General features: G+C 45.6%; 1 protein-coding gene across 1 annotated transcript in view; it reads right to left on the bottom strand.

Moving 5' to 3' along the window:
* Positions 1–2,760: 2,760 nt before the first annotated feature.
* The window catches only part of akt3b (v-akt murine thymoma viral oncogene homolog 3b), a 16,903-nt gene continuing 447 nt past the window's right edge, over positions 2,761–19,216 (bottom strand). The window contains 18 exon segments of the mRNA XM_068727230.1: positions 2,761–3,327; positions 3,470–3,572; positions 4,671–4,760; positions 5,825–5,959; positions 5,962–6,039; positions 6,581–6,616; positions 6,618–6,710; positions 6,807–6,929; positions 7,393–7,461; positions 7,640–7,705; positions 8,023–8,082; positions 8,084–8,155; positions 8,268–8,336; positions 8,338–8,403; positions 8,405–8,414; positions 9,178–9,289; positions 9,445–9,570; positions 14,075–14,570. Of these exon segments, the coding sequence (XP_068583331.1) occupies positions 3,242–3,327; positions 3,470–3,572; positions 4,671–4,760; positions 5,825–5,959; positions 5,962–6,039; positions 6,581–6,616; positions 6,618–6,710; positions 6,807–6,929; positions 7,393–7,461; positions 7,640–7,705; positions 8,023–8,082; positions 8,084–8,155; positions 8,268–8,336; positions 8,338–8,403; positions 8,405–8,414; positions 9,178–9,289; positions 9,445–9,570; positions 14,075–14,120 (1,440 nt within the window). The 5' untranslated portion in view covers positions 14,121–14,570 and the 3' untranslated portion in view covers positions 2,761–3,241.

Genomic DNA, 19,216 nt, shown 5'->3' with positions numbered 1-19,216 from the left:
TTTTCGGTCACTATTCTCATCAGCAAGCTGGAAGTACAGTCACACAAGAAAAGCAAAAAAAAAAAACATGTTTATGTCTGTCAAGATGCCACGAAATGACCCAAAAGAAAGAAAAAAAAAAAAAAAAAAAAAAAAAGGCATTGCATATTTACATCAAGAAGTTTGGGGCGACTCGACTTTTTCTTCTGGCAGTCCTCACAGTCTTCATACATGAGTGTCTCACGGCTCAGTTCTCTCGTGATCTGTGACATGATTAGTGATGTATTGACACCCTCAGTTCAGGTTTAAAAACGTACGTGTGTGTGTGTGTGTGTGTGTGTGTGTGTGTGTGTGTGTGTGTGTGTGTGTGTGTGTGTGTGTGTGTGTAAATGTATCTCATAATACTGACAGGACAGAAGCCCTGCGTCTGGAGCTGGAAGCCTCGTTTCTGTTAGTGTGATAAAGTACATTTTACTTCGCTCTGATCTATCGTGTAACAACAGTCTTGTATCTGCGCGTGTGTGTGTGTGTGTGTGTGTGTGTGGTCAGGGTTCCCACACAAGTCGCCATAAATGTCACGAGGACTTTGATATGTTCGGTACGTTTCCTTCCTCTCGTCACGTGTGCGCATGAACTTTCAAGGAAACAATGACCCCCCCCCCCCCCCCCAAAAAAAAAAAAAATCTTTAGCAACTGCAAACATCTTTGTAAGACCTGGAGGTTCTTCCTCCAGTCTCGGGATGTGTTGCAGGAACCCTGAAGAGTGTCGACTGAGAGCAGATTAAAGTGGGCAGAATTCTCCAGAAACAAAATCCCATTGGCGTGTTTTTGGTGAAAGTGTCGATACGCAACCCCCCCCCCCCCCCCTCCCAAAAAAACAACAACCATAAAGGTCACATTTATTTCGTTGTTTTATCTACACAGTGAGTTCATCGTGTTGGGATGTTTGAAGGTTTCCCAGGTTTTCTCTCAGACCACTAGAGGGCAGGACTCACTCAGTAGTCTGGGTCTAAAGGCTCCCGGGTCCAACGCTTCAGACCTGTGCGGACCGAATCCAACGGGCAACAAGCGACTTTCCTCCAGAATGCAGCAACACTGTGCAACAGGACCTGAACTGACCCGATTAGACTAAATATACTTCGAGCACGAACTCCATTTGAGTTCAGCTCTGCGGTGTTAATCGATCAGCGTTTAGAGGAGTTGGTGGATGGATTTTGCTGAACTCAGAGCCGGGGTTAGCCGTTACCCCCTGCTGTCAGTCTTTTCTGCTAAGCTAAGCTAAGCTAAGCTAAGCTAAGCTAAGCTAATCACCTCCAGGCTCCAGCGGACGACAGAGAGGTATCGATGATCTCGTCAAGAAAGCGGAAGAAAACCTACCCCCCCCCCCCAACAAAAAAAAAACCGTCAAACTCCTCCCACAACACGTTATCCAGCCAACAAACTCACTCGAGAGTCCAGAAACGCCCCGTCAGGTCTCAGCAGGAGGAACGACAGATGCACACATGCAACAAGAGGACAGAGGGGGAACACTTCCTGTTCACTTCTCCACCCCGACACGGAAACTCCCAGAACACATCCGCAGTACAACTTACTGTCTGCGTGCTGCTCGAGGAGTCACTGTGGATAACCACGTGTTCAGACGGACAACTGAACGCCTCTCAGAAAAACGGCCTCTCTGTGTGTGTGTGTGTGTGTGTGTGTGTGTGTGCTGGCTGTGACCCGCTTATAAACACACACACACCTGTAGTGTCAGCGAGTCTTCAAGAAACCACCAAAGTAGGTTTTGTTTGGAGCAAACTGACGACTTCAGTCTGATCAGTGTAAATGCGTGTGTGTACATATACACACATGTGTGTATATATATATATATATATATATATATATATATATATATATATATATACACATATATACATATATATATATATATACATATATACATATATATACATGTGTGTATATATATATATATATATATATATATATTATGCTCATTATATATTATATATATACACATACATATGTGTGTGTGTGTGTGTGTGTGTGTGTGTGTGCTATGACAGCATAAAGTTGACCCCCATGTCCCACATACATACAGTACATACATACATTAAGTCACATGTCCCTGTGTAAACACCCATTCCACTAGTCCTACAGCTACGATGAGGAAACAAAGAGCGGGAGGTGAAGAGAGAGGAAGGAGGGAGGAGGAGGAGGAGGAGGAGGGAGGAGGAGAGGAGGAGCGGTGAGAAAGCAGAGAAAGGCCTCGTTCCCCTTTGCCGGCTGTGGAAAGCTGGAGCGGTTAGCTGAGTTTGAACGCGGTTGTGCTCTGTGGCGCCTGAGTGAACTGTGCAGTTTCTGGCAGTTTAGTGTTTTCCTGTTTCAAAATTAAAAAAAAATAAATTAAAAAAAAAAGGGACGAAACGTAGAAGTGAAGAGCGAGGAGAGAGAGAGAGGAGAGAGAGAAAACAAACAACACATGGGTTGAAAAAAGATAGGAGCGACTGGCGACGATGAGAGGAATGGACACAGACTGGTCCTTCCTTCTTCCTGTAGACGGTGACCTCATTGCCATGGGATTGGGGGAATGTGCGCCCGCCATGGCAAATGTATGAGAAAGAAAAATGTTTTTGTTTTTTTTTGTAGTTTTATTTTTTTCTGAGTGAACCACGAGCCATGCACTTATTCTCAACTAAGAATGACTCACAACCCCGAACCCCCCCCCCCCCCCCGCCCAGAAAAAAACCAAACCAAAACACCCTGTCGGTATGATACGAAACATCTGCACACGTAAGGCAACATTTTTGGTTTTTTGTTCCCTAAAACGGCTCTTCCAAACCAAGTGCAAAAAGTCAAAAAATGAAGAAGAAGAAGAAGAAGAAGAAGAAGAAGAAGAAGAAGAAAAAAAAGGGGCAGAAAAAAAAAAGAAAAACACAAAAAAATGAACGCAACCCGGGTCGACAACTTAATACTGATGGAAAAAATAAATAACAAAAACATTGCCTTCTGCAGTAAATAGCGCTGAAAATGTAGGAGACTTATTTTTTAGTGTGGGGAGACCGGCTGGAGGTCTATCCCACTGTGCAAAAAACCTCTTTTAAAGTCCCTAAAAAGACTTCTCCCCGTCTGTGAGGAGGCAGAGAAGGAGAAAAAGAGGGGAGACTGGTATTTTTTTTTTTTTGTCGTTTTCCTAAAATGGCTACGTGTTTTCCTCAGAATGGCCACGAATGGGGACGATACTTGCTGGCTGGGCCCGGAGCGCTCACTCCCGCCCGCTGGCTGAGTAGGAGAACTGTGGGAAATGAGGCCTTCGCTCGTTGTCCGCCGCGTCCATCCCGTCCTCGTCATCTGCAGAGAGACGGAGGACATCAAACGTTTAAAACCACCGGAAACACCTGAATACGTACATTTGTGTCATGCAGGTTCCCGCCTTGGATCCGGCTCCCGGTTGGCATAAAAGCCCGTCTGTGGGTTCAAAAGGCGGGCTTACATTTCTCCGGCGGAGTGATGGTGATGGTCTGTGCTGTGAACTCCTCGTCGAAGTAGCGCGTGTCCGTTTCCGAGCTGACCTGGGGCTGGAAAGGCGGGACCAGCTGGAACGAGACAGGAAGTAGAAGGTGACAAGTGTGAGTGGCGTGTGATCGCCGAGCTGGTCGTGTGAGGCCATTAAATGAGCGCCAGCATTGTCTCTGAGAGGGTTTTGTTACCGTGACTACTGCGGTTACATCGGTTTCTACTTGTTCAGGCACCTCTTGTGTTTTTTGGTGCCCGTGGTGGAAAGTAACCGAGGACATGTATTCAAGTATTGTGCTTTAAAAAAGGTACGATGAGCAGGATTTGTCAGTTGCGGTTTGTAAACATTATTTTTGTCTGTACATTGTTTGTTTGTTTTTTTTTTTGGGGGGGGGGGGGGGGGGGGGGAATCCTACAAGGTTTAAGTACAATTTTAAGATACTTCTTCTTTTTTCTATTTTATACTTTTATTTGAGACTTATCGTTACTTTGCAGAATCGGATAAATAATAAAAATATGATCAACAAATGAATTGTTATATTATTTTACCGGCAGCATGTACATTTGGTAAATGAGCTCCACCAGTTATAATATAATAATATAATACAGATCATACTGATATGAGCCATTCTGCATGATGACTTCTTTTACTTTTGGTGCTTTAAAAGTACATTTTGATTGACTTTTTACTCGTAACACAGTATTTCTACAGTGTGGTAATTGTCTGAGTACTTCAGCGCCAAGTCAGAGTTCTTGGACTTTTGACTCATAATCATGACTTAAAAGTAAAAACACTAAAAGAAACCATATGCGACTCAATAAGGTGCAGTGTGTAATAAAGCTGGGTGAAAGCAGTGAATGACTACATTCATGAGACGCTCACAGTCGAGTGTGTGTGTGTGTGTGTGTGTGTGTGTGTGTGTGTGTGTGTGTGTGTGTGTGTGTGAGAAGAGGGACCTGGTGTTGTTTGTGCTGCTTTATGTTGTTAAAATGAGGTAATTTTGTTCTTTTCTGTTCTATTTTGGACTCAACACATCCCAGCCAGGCGTCTTTTGTAAAAAAAAAATAAAGAAATAAGTAAAACGCGGGTAACCCTGACACCAGACTGTCTCCGGTACGCCGTTTGAATAAATGAAATTATTGGACGACGTCTCAGCGGCTCAAATCCCTGCTCTCACCTTCTTGTCGTAGACGTCCTGCCAGTCGACCGCGTTAAAGAAACTGTGTCGCATGATCTCCTTAGCGTCATCCGGTCCGCCGCCCAGCCTGTCACAAAAGAGGAGGAGGAGAAGAAGAAGAAGAAGAAGAAGAAGAAGAAGAAGAAGAAGAAGACGTCGAAAGTCAGACATCAAAACGCTGCTCTTACAAAGTCTCCATCAATGGACCCAGAATATCCCACCTGCTACGGATCCCAAAATAACTCGGCGGGGTGAACGAGTTCGCTCTGTGAAGCTGCAGTAGCCTCTTTTCAAACGCCTCCGGGACAATCAGAAGAGGGATATATGTTCTAGATATAGATATATATATCTATATATATATAACATGTATATAAGTTAACGTGTTTAAGCATCGAAATGATCGGCGTAGTTCTGGGACGTAAAGGACCGACTGTCCTGTGAATAACAAACGGGATCCTGAAAAGTGAAAAGGAGCCACAGAGGGTGGTGGAGTTCCTCCAGCTACACCGTCTCATGTTCACATCTGTGTACGAGTGCATGGTGCGGATGTAGTATTTTTAAAAATCTGAGCAGGATGGATTATGTGTCCAATCGGGGCGTGGGAACAACTCGGGGTCCCTCGGGGAGCTGGAGTGAGGAGCCGGAGAGGAGGGAGTAGATGACAGTTGAGTCGGCTAAAAGAAGCGCTCTGAACCCTGACGAGGTGTCGCTCTCACTCCCGTTACAGAAACACACGACGGACGACGGTTCCTTTATAGGAGACACACTCGTGACGCCGGTTTAAAATCTGGGGTCGCTAAATCCTGCCTCTAATTTAATTTGCTTTTAAACTTGGGTCTCGATATATTCAGTTCATAATTTCATTCATTGCCTTTTTTTAAATTGACCTCATACACTAGGCAATCCAGCGGGGGGATCGCGTCATTGTCTCTGCAGGTGATCCATCAGGGCCCCGCCCACACGCTACCCACCCCCCCCACTCAAAAAGTCTGGCCACGCCCATGCGTTACGGAGGTCAACCGCGTCTGTCGCAGTGAACAACGTCTGACGCGTAACCTCAGTCTCATCATTTCCTCATTATTTATGTGTGTGTGTGTGTGTGTGTGTGTGTGTGTGTGTGTGTGTGTGTGTGTGTGTGTGTGTGTGTGTACCGTTTGTTGGGGGTCCTTGATGAGCAGCCCCGACAGCAACGACTTGGCGTCGGCCGACAGGGTTCGCGGGAACTTGATCTCCTCCATGAGGATGAGCTCGAACAGCTTCTCGTGGTCCTGGTTGTAGAACGGCAGGGCGGCCCGCACATCATCTCGTACGTCACCACGCCCAAACCCCACCAGTCCACCGCCCGCCCGTAGTCGTTGTCCTCCAGCACCTGACGACGCACAAGCACGACTTAACCCGGGGCGTCGCCGGTATTTCTGTTAAATCTACGGCTAGAAGCTAGGAAACGGGGGGGGGGGGGGGGGGGGGGGGGGGGGGGGGGACACTGAAGATGTTCCTATTTTAAATCTGGATCTGTGTCAGTGTGGTTGAACCATCGCACACAAAACAAACCTCTCGCACTAAATATTTGAAAAGAGGAATTCTGCACAGCCTAAAAGCATGAAAGTAGTCCTCTCAGACGTCCGACGCATTTGAACTCACCGTGTATTTCTGCCCTTGACATATCCCGCTTTCACATCCTCTTAATGGCAAAATAACGCTCAAAATGTCCACAAAGAGCCACATTAGAAGAAGTGAAAGTAGCGGCTGACATTCTACTTTGCTGCGAAGAAAACATTCGGCCGCCATTAGAGGAACAACACGTTCTGGTACTTCCACAACTTGAGCCCCGGCGGGTTTTTTCCTGCTCGGTGACGAAGAAAACGCTGTTTTCCAAATGAGCCTGACTCTAGCTGGTGTGGACCGCTCACCTCAGGAGCCAGGTACTCTGGTGTCCCACAGAAGGTTCTTCATGGTGGCAGTGTCGGTGATGCCTTCTTTGCAGAGGCCAAAGTCTGTGATCTTGATGTGTCCGTCTTTGTCCAACATGAGGTTCTCCAGCTGAAGAAAGAGGACGAGAGGGGACTTAAGAACACGTGGTCTGGGTGGGGGGTGGGGGGGGGTTATCAACCGATAACGGTAAAACCCAGAGCTTACCTTCAGGTCCCGGTAGACGATCTTGGCAGAATGTAGGTAGTCCAGAGCGGAGACGATCTCGGCGCCGTAGAAACGAGTGCGGTCCTCCGAAAATACTCTTTCTCTTGACAAATGGAAAAACAGCTGCAGAGAAAAAAGAAATAAAAAAACAAGTTCAAACAACCACAGACGTCTCCGGAGCGCCATCAGTTTTGGACTCTCCGATCGGTAAAGACGACTGTGTGTGTGTGGGTGTGTGTGTGTGTGTGTGATTATTTCAAACATACAATATAGAACCAGTTCAGTTCATCTTTGTATCTAAATACACAAATAACATATCTCAGGTTTAGTACACCGATTTCAGAACAGTTTGTAAGACATTAAAGTGTCTCAGGCGTGAATAAATTAATGAATATATTTTTGGAATTTATAAATCGATGCCGTCACCGACAGACAGACACTCCCAGTCCCACAATGAGAGCAGCGAAGCTCTTTGAATCCCCGCCGTCATCGCTCTTCGAGAACTCTTGAAATAACTTCCACGTCGGAATAAGACGGAACATCTGAACCATTGTCTTTTTTTAAAGGAGAGTCCTTGATGTCTCACCTCTCCTCCGTTGACGTACTCCATTACAAAGCACAGCCGATCCTTCGTCTGGAACGAGTACTTCAGAGACTGCAACACAACATATTCACATTCTTTAAACAAGCAGCTCGGTGGTCTGGATTCAGCGCATCCTTCTTTCTTTACATACGACGTTCGTCAAAGGGAGGCCGACGGGCCCGACCGCTTCTCTTCATAGTTATTTATTCCAACGCAATCATTTTCACGCAATCTACCTGCTGATACTCACGGTTAGGAATGGATGCCGAGTGTTTTTTAATACTCTGCTTTCTGTGAGTGTGTGAGCGACTTCATCCTGTGATGGAAAAAAAAGAAAAAGAAAAAGGATGAAGGAGACGGTGATTAGTCGGGAGACAAAAGGTTGAGGATGAGATTGGTAGGGAGGGCGTGTGAACGCCTCGCCAACATCAAACAAACTGATCTTCCTAAACATGGACACCCTAGACCTAACAGCTACATGCCAAATGTTTGACACTGAAGGTTACTAATGATGTTTTTCCACATACAGTCCTGTTGGATCTTTCTAAAGCAGCTTTCATTTCAATCCAGGGAGCAAAGAAACATGCTTTACAGACAACAAAATACATCAAATGTGCTAAAGATCAACGGGACCTTGGCTATGATGACTTCCTTCTTGAGGATCTTCATGGCGTAGTAGGTGCCACTGGCCTGTCTCCCTCACCAGAATGACTTTCCCAAAAGTGCCTTTGCCCAGAAGCTTCAGATAGTCAAAGTCATTCATTGTCTGCACACAGAAACAGAGAGGGATGGCGTGAAGAAACCGGCAACTCACTTTTTTCAAACAGGCTTCGCGAGCTAGGAGGCCCCCCCCCCCCGGCTCGGCTTCGCACCGTCACCTTTCGTTTGTAGTGGCCGATGGAGGTGTCCATCTCCTCCTCGTTGACGTTCTCGATCTGGGAGGTGGGGGCTGCTCAGGATGCCCTCCTCCTCCTGTTTGGCCAGAGACTCGGCTACCATCTGGATGGCTTCGGCCCCACTCGTCCCTGCAGGTCACCACAACAACAACAACATCAACATCAACAACAACAACAACAGGTTAAAACACCAGCAGGCAGCAGCACTTTCGGTTCATTGTTTTTCCAGCAGCTTTTCTAAAACTGACAGCAAGTCTTCAATCGTCTGAATGAAATGAAGAGTGAGACGTGAGAGTCAATGGAGGGTCCGACCGGACACAAGACATCCTCCCTCCTAACGTGCTGATCTATACATCTACACACACACACACACACACACACACACACACACACACACACACACACACACACACACACACACACACACACACACATTGTGTTGTGGAACGAGAAGCCTTCAGAACATGGCGTCCAGACTGTTAAACACAGACACTGTATGTTGACTGATTACAGTATTTGCTTTTATCTTTTATTTTCTCCCACTATGTTTACTGTTATTCACCAAAAAGGCAAATTTCTTTGTGAGTGTAAACCTAAAATGATTAAATGGGTTTCGGGTGAGGACACGCATTTATAGATTATTCTTTATTTAGAATCCTTTGACTCTGAAAATAGTAATGATCGATGGGCTGGTGATTTCTCCTTCATCATCATCATCTCAGAAATAACAGAAGCCAGTAGTTTCCCGGATATTTTAAGATCTTATTTATTTTTATCAGCTAGATCGCCTTTATTTCTGCCCGTGTTAAATGTAGCCAGATTTAAAAAAAACAACAACAACAGACAGCTGAGGAGGAGGAGGAGGAGGAGGAGGAGGAGACGGACGGCTCACCTCTCATCAGGAGTGTCGACGTGAAACGTCCTCTCGATGACCGTGGTCCACTGCAGGCAGCGGATGATGAAGGTGTTTGGCTTGGGCCGCTCCGTCTTCATCAGCTGACATTCTGGAAAAGTCACACACACACACACACACACACACACACACACACACACACACAGAGAGAGAGAGATCGATGTACAGGCGTTGTGAACATATTTCTTCCTTCAGCGTATATGAACTATGCGCCCGAGGGGCCCTCCTCTGCTCGCGGCGTCTTACTTGCTACGGAGAAGTTGTTGAGCGGGTAGGCCAGGTCGGAGTCCTGCGGTTTGTCCTTGTAGCCGATGAAAGAGCCGTCCGTCTTCAGCAGAAAGTAGCGCGGTCGCCAGTTCTTGATGTACTCACCTGTGGGGGGGGGGGGGGGGAAGGTGACACCAACAGGTTACATCCTGCTGCGCTCACATGTGTTTACAGCTGGAGGCAGCGGAGTCTGGGCTTCTTGCGTCACAATCACTTTAATTCTAAGAGGAATCAGCAGTGACTGTATATATATGTATATATATATATTCCAGGACTTGTTTAGGACATCTTCAGTGACGATTCAGCCGTATGACAGATAGGGATCACGCCGTACAAACTATATATTCCTCTTTGTGGAAGTCAGATTTAAAAGAATATGGCTATAACTTATCGAGGAAAGAATCTCTGAGTAGCTAATAAACTGGCTAATAAATTATGACAAATTGATTCAAAGTTAGAGTGGAGTTAGCTCACTGTTCATCACACCAGTCTTTAGCTCCTTTACTAGTAATAGTTGAGTCTTTAATGAGGCTCTTTACACCCAGTGTGAGCTTCCGCTACAAACCATTTAATGTCACATCATGGTCCATTTTACTTCAACAATGCTACGTTTGAAGCTGAGCAATGCTAGCAAAGCCAGTATTTAGCCAACGTTTTGGTCTCCTGTTCATCGCTTTGACATCGGCTTCTCATTCATTGTCGTCCGACTCTCTGTGAAACGCCCCCGACACACATCAGGAGCCATTGCTCATAGCGTTGAACCACAAACCTTTACAGGCAAAACAAGCTAGCAAGCATGCGTCAACGTTAGCAAACTTGTTCTCTGTTAGCAACTTTTGCTAACAGATTTTACATTTTTCAACCGTTTCAAACGGGATGAAAACAGCAACGTGATGTGGTGGTGCGTTCACACAACATAACCGAGCGCAACAATATGAACGTTAATATGATCCTGAACATAACTAAACCCTTTCAGACGGCAATGTGCTGTAGTTCACTCTCAGCGGAAGGAAAACAGGAAAATGTTGAAATCATTTTCCAGGACAGTTTCACCTCGAAGCGCGGGAAACCTGAACTTCCAGCTGAAGAGGAAAGCCATGACGGTTGTGAGCGTTGACGTCTCACAGAGTCACATTAGCACCAGAGCTAACGAAGAAGAAGAAGAAGAAGAAGAAGAAGAAGAAGAAGAAGAAGAAGAAGCCGGCGCTGGAACCAAAGCGTGTTTGCATCAGCGATCAAAGGCCTCGGCATCTTTCCAACAGACCGAACTCTGACAAAGCTCTGCTCACTATTCTCACCCGGCCGATAAATCGCACAGCTTCAGAGCCAACAGTGTGACGAGGAAGCAGAAATGGGACAAAGTCAGTTTTGCTTAAAAGCTGGTGAGCAGCAGAGGAAGAGAAAGTCAACATGCAGTCACACCTATGTGACCAAATGATTGGAGCCGCAAGTAAACGTAGAAATGAAAGGCTGCTAGTGATCCGTTCCTCCGACGTCAACACGTCCGTCAAAGATTATTTGATTAAATCAATTCGAAATTGTGAAAAATGCCAAAAGCGCGAGAGATCTTCAGTTTACAAGGATGTACAACAGAGAAGAGCAACACATCGTTCTATTCAAAAAGCTTTTTTACCCTGAAACCAATTATCAAAATTGCTATTAATAATGTGTAATGCCTAAAGGTTACAAATTAAAGCTTTTACCAAGATAGTTACTGAATAAAGGGGATAAATATAAGAGGGGGAGGTGAAGGATGATTTATCAATTATCGTAAATTGGTTTGTCACAGAAAAAGGTCCACTTATAGAGCATCGTATTTACATTACGTCTCTGGTAGACAGAGACCTGTCAATCACAGTAAGCCCCGCCCCTAAATCATCCCCTGCTTTATGGTCTGTTTGACTCTAAATGGAGCATAATGTACTAAATGAACATCATGCTGTATTGAAGAAGACTGTAAACTAGAGATTGAGACCATAAACTCATGTTTACAATGTTTACTGAGGGAATAAATCAAGAGAGAAGTAGAGTCCCCGATACAATGAACTTGCGTATCGGCCGACACTGAGTACCGATCCATCAGCAGCGTGTTAAAAACAAAACAAAACGTTACATTCTTTAATATATATTTATATTTAAATTGATTCCTCGCTGTGTTACGTCCCGCCCAACAGGAAGTGCGTCACGTTAAAGCGCTCTGTCGTGACCCCGAACCTACCATTTACTTAATCACAGTCACTGAGGCTCATTTAGCAGAAACAGATCCGTCCGGTTGTGAATACAAAGAAAGTGAAACCGGTTAAACAAACTCCAGTCTCCACCAACATGAACCCTGCGATTCAAAGAACAAGAACGTTGCTCCACGTTCAACCTTTATGACGGTTTGTGGTTCCACCGTTTACAAACCGCCCTGAACTGCGTGTGAACTGTGCGCTTTGAACTTAAAAACGGCCCGGAGAGCCGATCGGGGCCGTTTTCACCGGGACGGCCACTAAGCACTGAATTATAAGAGCACACAGAGGTGCACTAAACAAAACAGGGACTTGTGGGGGCCGGAGAGGAAGGAACCAGAGTGTTAGGTCATCCTCTGTAAGCTCATAGTGCCACAGAGAAACTTCCCCCTGCCTGGCAGCCCCACACACACACACACACACACACACACTAAATCACTGTGGGAAATAACACACCAGCCAAGTGCAGCTCAGACTGGGCTGCAGCCCGCTCTGCTCGCCGTCTGGCAGGTAAACAACCATTGTTTGGAGGGGCTGTTCTTCAAACCGACCCGGGTGGTTTAGGCCACGTTCACACTGCGCCGTGATAAAAACACATCTTTTATCTGACCGAGGACGGCCCGTGTTTCCAGCACACCAAAGAAGCAGGGGGGGGGGGAGTGGGGGGGGGGGGGGGGGGGTCCTTCATCTTGTGTTTAAGCGTGGAGCAGGGAAAGCAAAGCTCTTTCTCTAACGTCAGGACCCGGGCCTGGTCCCGGTCCGCTCTAGCCCGCTCTGTGCTCGTTTTCAACGTCAACACAGCCAGTCACCGAAGGCAGGCGGTGTTGTTGTTGTTGTTGTTGCCGTTTCCGTTTTCAGACGACTTCGAAATTCTGAAACAGTGATTTCATTGAACTGAATTGAAGGGTTGGTAATCGTCTTCCAAAACATTTTTTTTTGATACTTCGTCGAACCTAAAACTGTTTCGATTCCACACCATGTGTGTCGATACGTTTACTAAATGAATTATGTATCCCAAGTAAATTATTCATGCTCTTGTCCCAGAATGCAACGCACAAAAGGAAAAGGAAGAGCTGCTCAGAAATGGGAAAAGTTTCAATTCAATCTTTGGAAAATCATTTTGCTTTCTTATCATGTTTAAGGTTTAACTGTCGATTAACAAAGTCACGAGTCCATTGAAGCAAATCTTAGATCATTTTAATGTCAATATAAAATGTCTATTTATTGTAAAATCAGGCTACTGGATCCCTCCAATGTTTCAGCATGTAAATGCATTATTCTGGTGCATGTTTCTTATTTTATTAAAGCCGCTGTGGGAACCTTGAAAAAGGTAAAAAACAGAACACGACGCCTGTTAACTCTCCACATATACAGAGTAGTATACTTATTATTTACGCTTCGTTTCAAGTGCTCGATCTGCAGAAATGACAAAGTAACGTTTAACGTGTTAAATTGGGACCAGTCTAAAATAATAAAGGCTCGTTGTTTTTCATGAATCAAACCATACATTTAAAGACATTTAGCGGCCTCAGGTTCGATTCCCTCATCAGCTGCAACGCGACACGCATCCTCCAACCTGGACGCCAAACCAACGAGTCAGCTAAAAACAGGTCAATCAGAGGAACGAAAGAGAACAGCAGTTTCCGCCTGTGGCTGGAAACCTAAAGCCGGGCCAGACGCACAGAGACGCGTGAACTCATCCCAACGGAGGCCAGAGAGGACCAGAGCTCATCGGCCGTGTCTCAATCCAACCGCCGGGTTTGCAATGAATCAGCTTCCTCTGTGTAAGAGCTGCAGAAAGGAGAAGCGACCTTCCAGGAGCCGGTCAGCCATCGTCTGTCTCGTGTTCACGCTCTGATTTCACGTCACGTTATTGACTGATCAACGATTGACGTAAAATAAAAAGAGTAGTTAGTTGCAGCTCAGTCTCGGCCGGCGGACTATTTTTTTCTCCGTTCTGCTGCCAGTTCTCCACCAAGACGGACAATTCTTCATTATCGCATGGTGACAACCAAGCGTCCTAATTTTAGACATTTACTGTTGTGCATAAACAGGCGGTGGGCAGATATCAGACTCCTATAGTTGGCTTAGAACATCGTATGAGAATACTTTGTTTCTAATATAATCCAATAACTTCGGTCTGACTTTGTATCACTTCTTGGCTCGTACATGTGTTTCTGTCTGCACTTGTTTTTCCTAAGCTGCCTACACTGGTTCCTTTTGAAGATGCAAATCTAAAAAAAAAAAAAAAAGGAACCGATTCACAAATATTAAGTGTCTTTTTTTGAGGAGGATTAATACGATTATTTACATTTTTTTTAATATGAAAAAATAACTCGTTGCCCTTTTTTTCCGATGAACACATGAAACCTCCTCACCTCTTTTCTGGACCCAGCCTTCCTTGACGACGTTCTGGTCGCTCATGGTGGCTTCTCCTCGTCACCGGTTCTCCCAGTTCTCCCAGTGTGGTGACGGTGACGGTGACGGGGCGCTTGTTGTTCGGCTGAAGCTCAGTCAGCCGTCCGTCTGACCGCCGCCCTACAACCTACCTGCGCCTCCTCTCACCTGACCTCAGATCTGTTCTGTTGTTCCCCACAATGTCTCTCTATCCTTCTCTCTCTCTCTCTCTTTCCCACAATCACTTTCTCTTTCCTCCTCTCGCCCCGCCGACCCAACCTGACTTTCTCCTCACCTCCTCCTCACCTCTGTTTTTCTTTGTTTTTTACTCCCCTCTTTCTGTCCCTCCCTCCTTCCCTCTCTTACTCTGTTTCTTTTCCTCACTCCCTCGCCCTCTCACACTTCTTCTTCTTCTTCTTCTTCTTCTTCTTCTTCTTCTTCTTCTTCTGTGTTCAGGCGCTCCAGCGGTGAGTCAGCCTGGAAGGAAACGGAGGCAGAGAAAGGAGAGAGGGCAGAAAACAAAACAACACAGAGCGGGTCAGTGGATAGTTTCCTTCACACAGCAGGCCGCCACTTATTGTTCAGAGCCTTGGACACACTTCCTGTCTCCTTACCTCCTTGCTCCTTGCCTCCTCACACTTTCTCCTTCCTTTGTCCCCTGCGTTTCTTTCCCTCCTTGTCTCCATCAGTATTTCCCTAACTCCTCTTGTAACCTCCTTCCCTCTTTGCCTCCCGCCCTACTTTTCCTACCTTTCACACTCCCTGCCCCCTCACTCACCTCCTCTTCCCCTTCCTCTGTTCCCTCCTACCTCCTTCCTTACATCGACCCTTTCCTAACTACTTCTTCTCCAACTTGTTCACCTCTTCTCCATCCTTACAGCCTCTGTTCCCTTCCGTCCTTAACAGCTCCTCTCCCTCCCTCTTGCCTCCCCCTTTCCTTCATTCTCTCATCAGTCCTTCCCTAACTGTTTTTTACCTCCTCAACCCTCGATCACTCTTTCCTCAAAGAATTGATGAAGCTCCCTCCCGCAGGCCCCTACTTTACTTCCCTTACCTGCCTCTCTCCTTCTCCAATTCCTTGCCCCCTCACACGATTCCCCCCCTAACATCGCCTCCTCCCCTTCCTTTGTTTCTTCCTTTCTTCTAGTCTCCCTCCTTCTTCCTTCCCCAACTACTTCTCCCCCAACTTTTTCTCCTCTTCTTCTTCTCCGTCCGTCCTTCCTTCCTTCATTCCATCCCCACCACACTAACTCCTCTCACTCCCTCTTTCCTTCCTTCTCTCATCACTCCTTTACCTCAACTTTTTTTGTAACTCTTCTTCTCGTTCCTTCCTTCTTTCTCACCCTCCATCCACAACAACGTATCACTCCGCATGGCTTCTCCTTCCTCATAAGTCTGGTACCTCCCTCCCTCCCTCCTTTTCCACTCTTCCTCACTAACTCCTTCTCTCGATCCTTTTATTTTGAAAACAAAAATACCAACACTTGCTGGTTTCAGCCTCTTGAATGAGACGATTGGTCGCTTTTCTTTTTCATGTACGACAGTAAATCACATATTTTGGGGTTTAATCAAACAAATCGAGCGATTGGTACATTGTGTATATATTAATATTATACATACAGTACATATTTAATGTAGTAGTGTTGACCATCACTTCCTCTCTGAGTGGAAGTGAAGCTCTGCCCTTAAACTTTACCCAAGCACAGACACAATAGCACAACGGCTGCATGGACCTGGACAAATTTGCAACATGACATCGTTTCCTCCAGCGACGCGTTATATTTCATACATGCAAACAAACACACACACACACACACACACACACACACACACACACACACACGAGCATCCAACAGCCCTCTGTTACAGCAGCTGTTGGTCCACGAGCTCTGCTAAAACCCCATCGAGATCAGTTCTTAAAGATCACATCAATGGCTCCTGAATTTGCTCGATGGAGAGCGCCTATTGCTTCACACCTGATCCCCGCCTTCACTGTGAAGTAGCAGCAGGAATGTGACGTACATGCGTCCAACTTATCGCTCTGTTGGAGACCTATGGACTCAAGTCTGGGAACCACTGTCTCAAAAAAAAATGGACAGTGCGTTTCCACTTTGACTTCCCACTACTGGACTCAGGCTGCGGACCAAAAGCGCTGGAATCGTTTGTGGCCGAAATGTAACCGGGGACTATTTTACAGGAAACAGCAGCGGAGGTGAAATGAGCTTTAGGTTGTGAACCAAAGCAACACGATGATTCACAAACGGGTTCCGTTTTGGCCTCTTAATAACCAGAAGCAGCTCCTCGTATATGTGGTCGTTGATATTCCTTCTTTTGTTATTGCTGTGTTTCCGGCTGTCGAACCAAAAAAAACTTCAAAACACTCATTATTGAAACTTACTTCAGGGCTGTGGGGTAGTATGTGTGACGCTGAATATTCATACACAATGAACAGTATATATCAGACGTGTGTCACGATGTAGGCAGAGGGCAAATATAAACAATAAAGATCATTAATAAGGGAGGAAACAAAACTATATCTGGGGGGTTTTTTGGGATGTTTTCCTACTTTGTACTTTAACAGCTGCTCAACAATTTCCCCTTTAGATAAATAAGGTTTTAGTTCATCTTAAGTGTATCTTTCTGTTACTTTAGAAGACTTGAATTGAACTATCTCCTTCTGTCTGAAAGGATTACACATGTACAGTACATGTTGTGATAAAGATTAAAAAAAAAAATCTATTAAACTACATCTCACCTGTCCTGAAAACGCTCTCTAATACGGCTCAAATCAGTATCGCATATTCATCTTCATAATAGATTTTTTTCAATATTGACATACATCACAATAGGCCAAATGTGCGCAAAGAGGTTCAAAACAATGAAATATCTTCTACACTTATGAATTACATGAAACGCTTAAATACGTGAAAACCCAAAATGTACATTTTGTCAGCTTTTATGTCGAGCCAAGCCCTACTTCACGATGACGTGTTTTTGAAACGTTGTAATGCATGTCTACCCCTTACTGTCTATTACATTTATCTGATGTTACCATCAGTGTGTACATTACAGATGCACTTTACTGCCGTTTTGCACTTCTGGTCGGACGCTAAACTGCATTTTGGTTGTTTCATTACTTTACTACTCTGTGCAACGACAACGACGTTGACTCTACTGTAATCACAGAGCGCTTTACATCCTGTCACCGGTCATGTTCCACTCCAACCAGCATTCTACAAGAACTGCAAGAATAAAACAACGTCCGGGTCAAACTGCCACCCCACAGCACTTCATCCATCTCCTCGAGGTTAGCCTTTCCTGAACAAATTCACTACATTTGGGGATTAATGATCACATTTCCGATCATGACCAATGAATCCTTATTTGGCATTTGGAGAGGAGGACACTATTATCCATAATGGATAACCTGGACCACCCTCTCCACCACCGACTGCAGGGACAGACTCCTCCTGCTCCGCTGTCACAAGCACCGATACAGGAGAACATTCCACTGCAATAAGACTTCATAATAAATCACCTCTGGACAAATCAATCACAAGACTATGACACCGCCACTCTGTTGTCTAAATCTTTGCAGTACTGTTTAGTTACTTCATTTAATATTATTCTATTTCATTGTATATATTGTGCATTTTTATACTCAATGTCTTTTTTATTTTTTACTCTGTTACTTTGATTGCTTACCTGTATTATAATTGCTGCTGTAGCGATTCAATTTCTCCTTGCAGGATTAATAAAGTATCTATCCATCCATCTGTCTATCTACCTATACCTGTCTGTCTGTCTGTCTGTCTGTCTGTCTGTCTGTCTGTCTGTCTGTCTGTCTGTCTGTCTATCTACCTAACCATGTAACCATTTATCTATTTATCTATCTCGGCAACAAGCTACAAAGACGCTGAAGACGCTGTGTTCCTTCACTTGCACAGCGAGACACCATCAAAAGGAAAGATCCAAGAGGCTGGGAAACAAAAAAAAAGCGAGCCCTCCAATGACAACAAAAACAATGGCTGACAGCAGCAGCAGCCGTTGTTTATTTCAGAAGCCGGTTCAGAGCTGCGGCCCTTTCGGCTCCACAACCTCGGGTCCCGCACCGCACCACAAACAAAACAAACACTGAAACAACAGCTTTTGTTTTCAAGGGCGTGTGTGTGTGTGTGGTGTCATTATCTTAGTTACATAACAACATCCGCTTTGGCGTGCTCCGGTATATATATATATATATATATATATATATATATATATATAAAAATATATATATATATATATATATATATATATATATATATATATATATATATATTAAATGGGCGAGTAGAGGAGAATAAATGTCTGGATGTGATTCTTTCGTTCCGACTAGTCGCTGTTAGCAGTGATAAAAAAAATCTAAATAAACCGGCTCCCGGTATGAAATGGACGGTTGTATAAGCCTGTGATGGCCTGTGATGGCTCGGAGGATGGAGGAAGAGAACTAGCCAGATGATGCTACCGCTAATGTTAGCCTGCTAGCTGCCTGGCTGGGAGGCTGGTTAGCTTAGCTTGGCTTGGCTAACCTGACGGAGGAGCCGTGGTGTTATTTTAATGTCTGTAATGAAACAACTCCGGGGGATTTATCGGGTTATTTGAAGGGGTGGGAGACCGGTGGTGGTGGAGGAGGAGGAGGGAGGGAGGGTGAGGCGAAGAGAGGTGGGGGGGGAAACGGGGAGGGGGTTTTTTTTGGGGAGGGGGGGTGTCGTTCATCACGGAGATGGGCCGAGGCCAGACGGACGGTACCGTTACAGTAATGGTAACGGTGTAACGCACGGTACCGTTACCATTGTGGTGGAGGAGGGCGGGGGGAGGGGGATGAGGAGGACAATAATGGTAACGGTACCGGTAATGGTAACGGTACCGTTACTATTACTGGCCCTCCTCTCATCCTCTTCGGCAGCAGCATCCCCGGCGTCCCAGACTGGCTAATGACGAAGCAGCGGCAGCCCGCTAACGGCGGCTAGCTAGCTCGCAAACGGCAGCTAGCTCGCTAGCTAGCATGCTAACCTCCGCTCCCACCCGCTCCGGGCTCGACACAAACCCGCTCCCCCCGTGCACCCCCCCCACCCCCCACA

The sequence above is a fragment of the Cebidichthys violaceus genome, unplaced genomic scaffold (genome assembly GCF_023349555.1).
Source record: "Cebidichthys violaceus isolate CVI_PGR_0920_01 unplaced genomic scaffold, fCebVio1.0.p SCAF_4, whole genome shotgun sequence".
Lineage (NCBI taxonomy): Eukaryota > Metazoa > Chordata > Actinopteri > Perciformes > Stichaeidae > Cebidichthys > Cebidichthys violaceus.
Note: the sequence above shows the minus strand (reverse complement) of the source record. Positions and strands in the feature narration are given on the sequence as shown.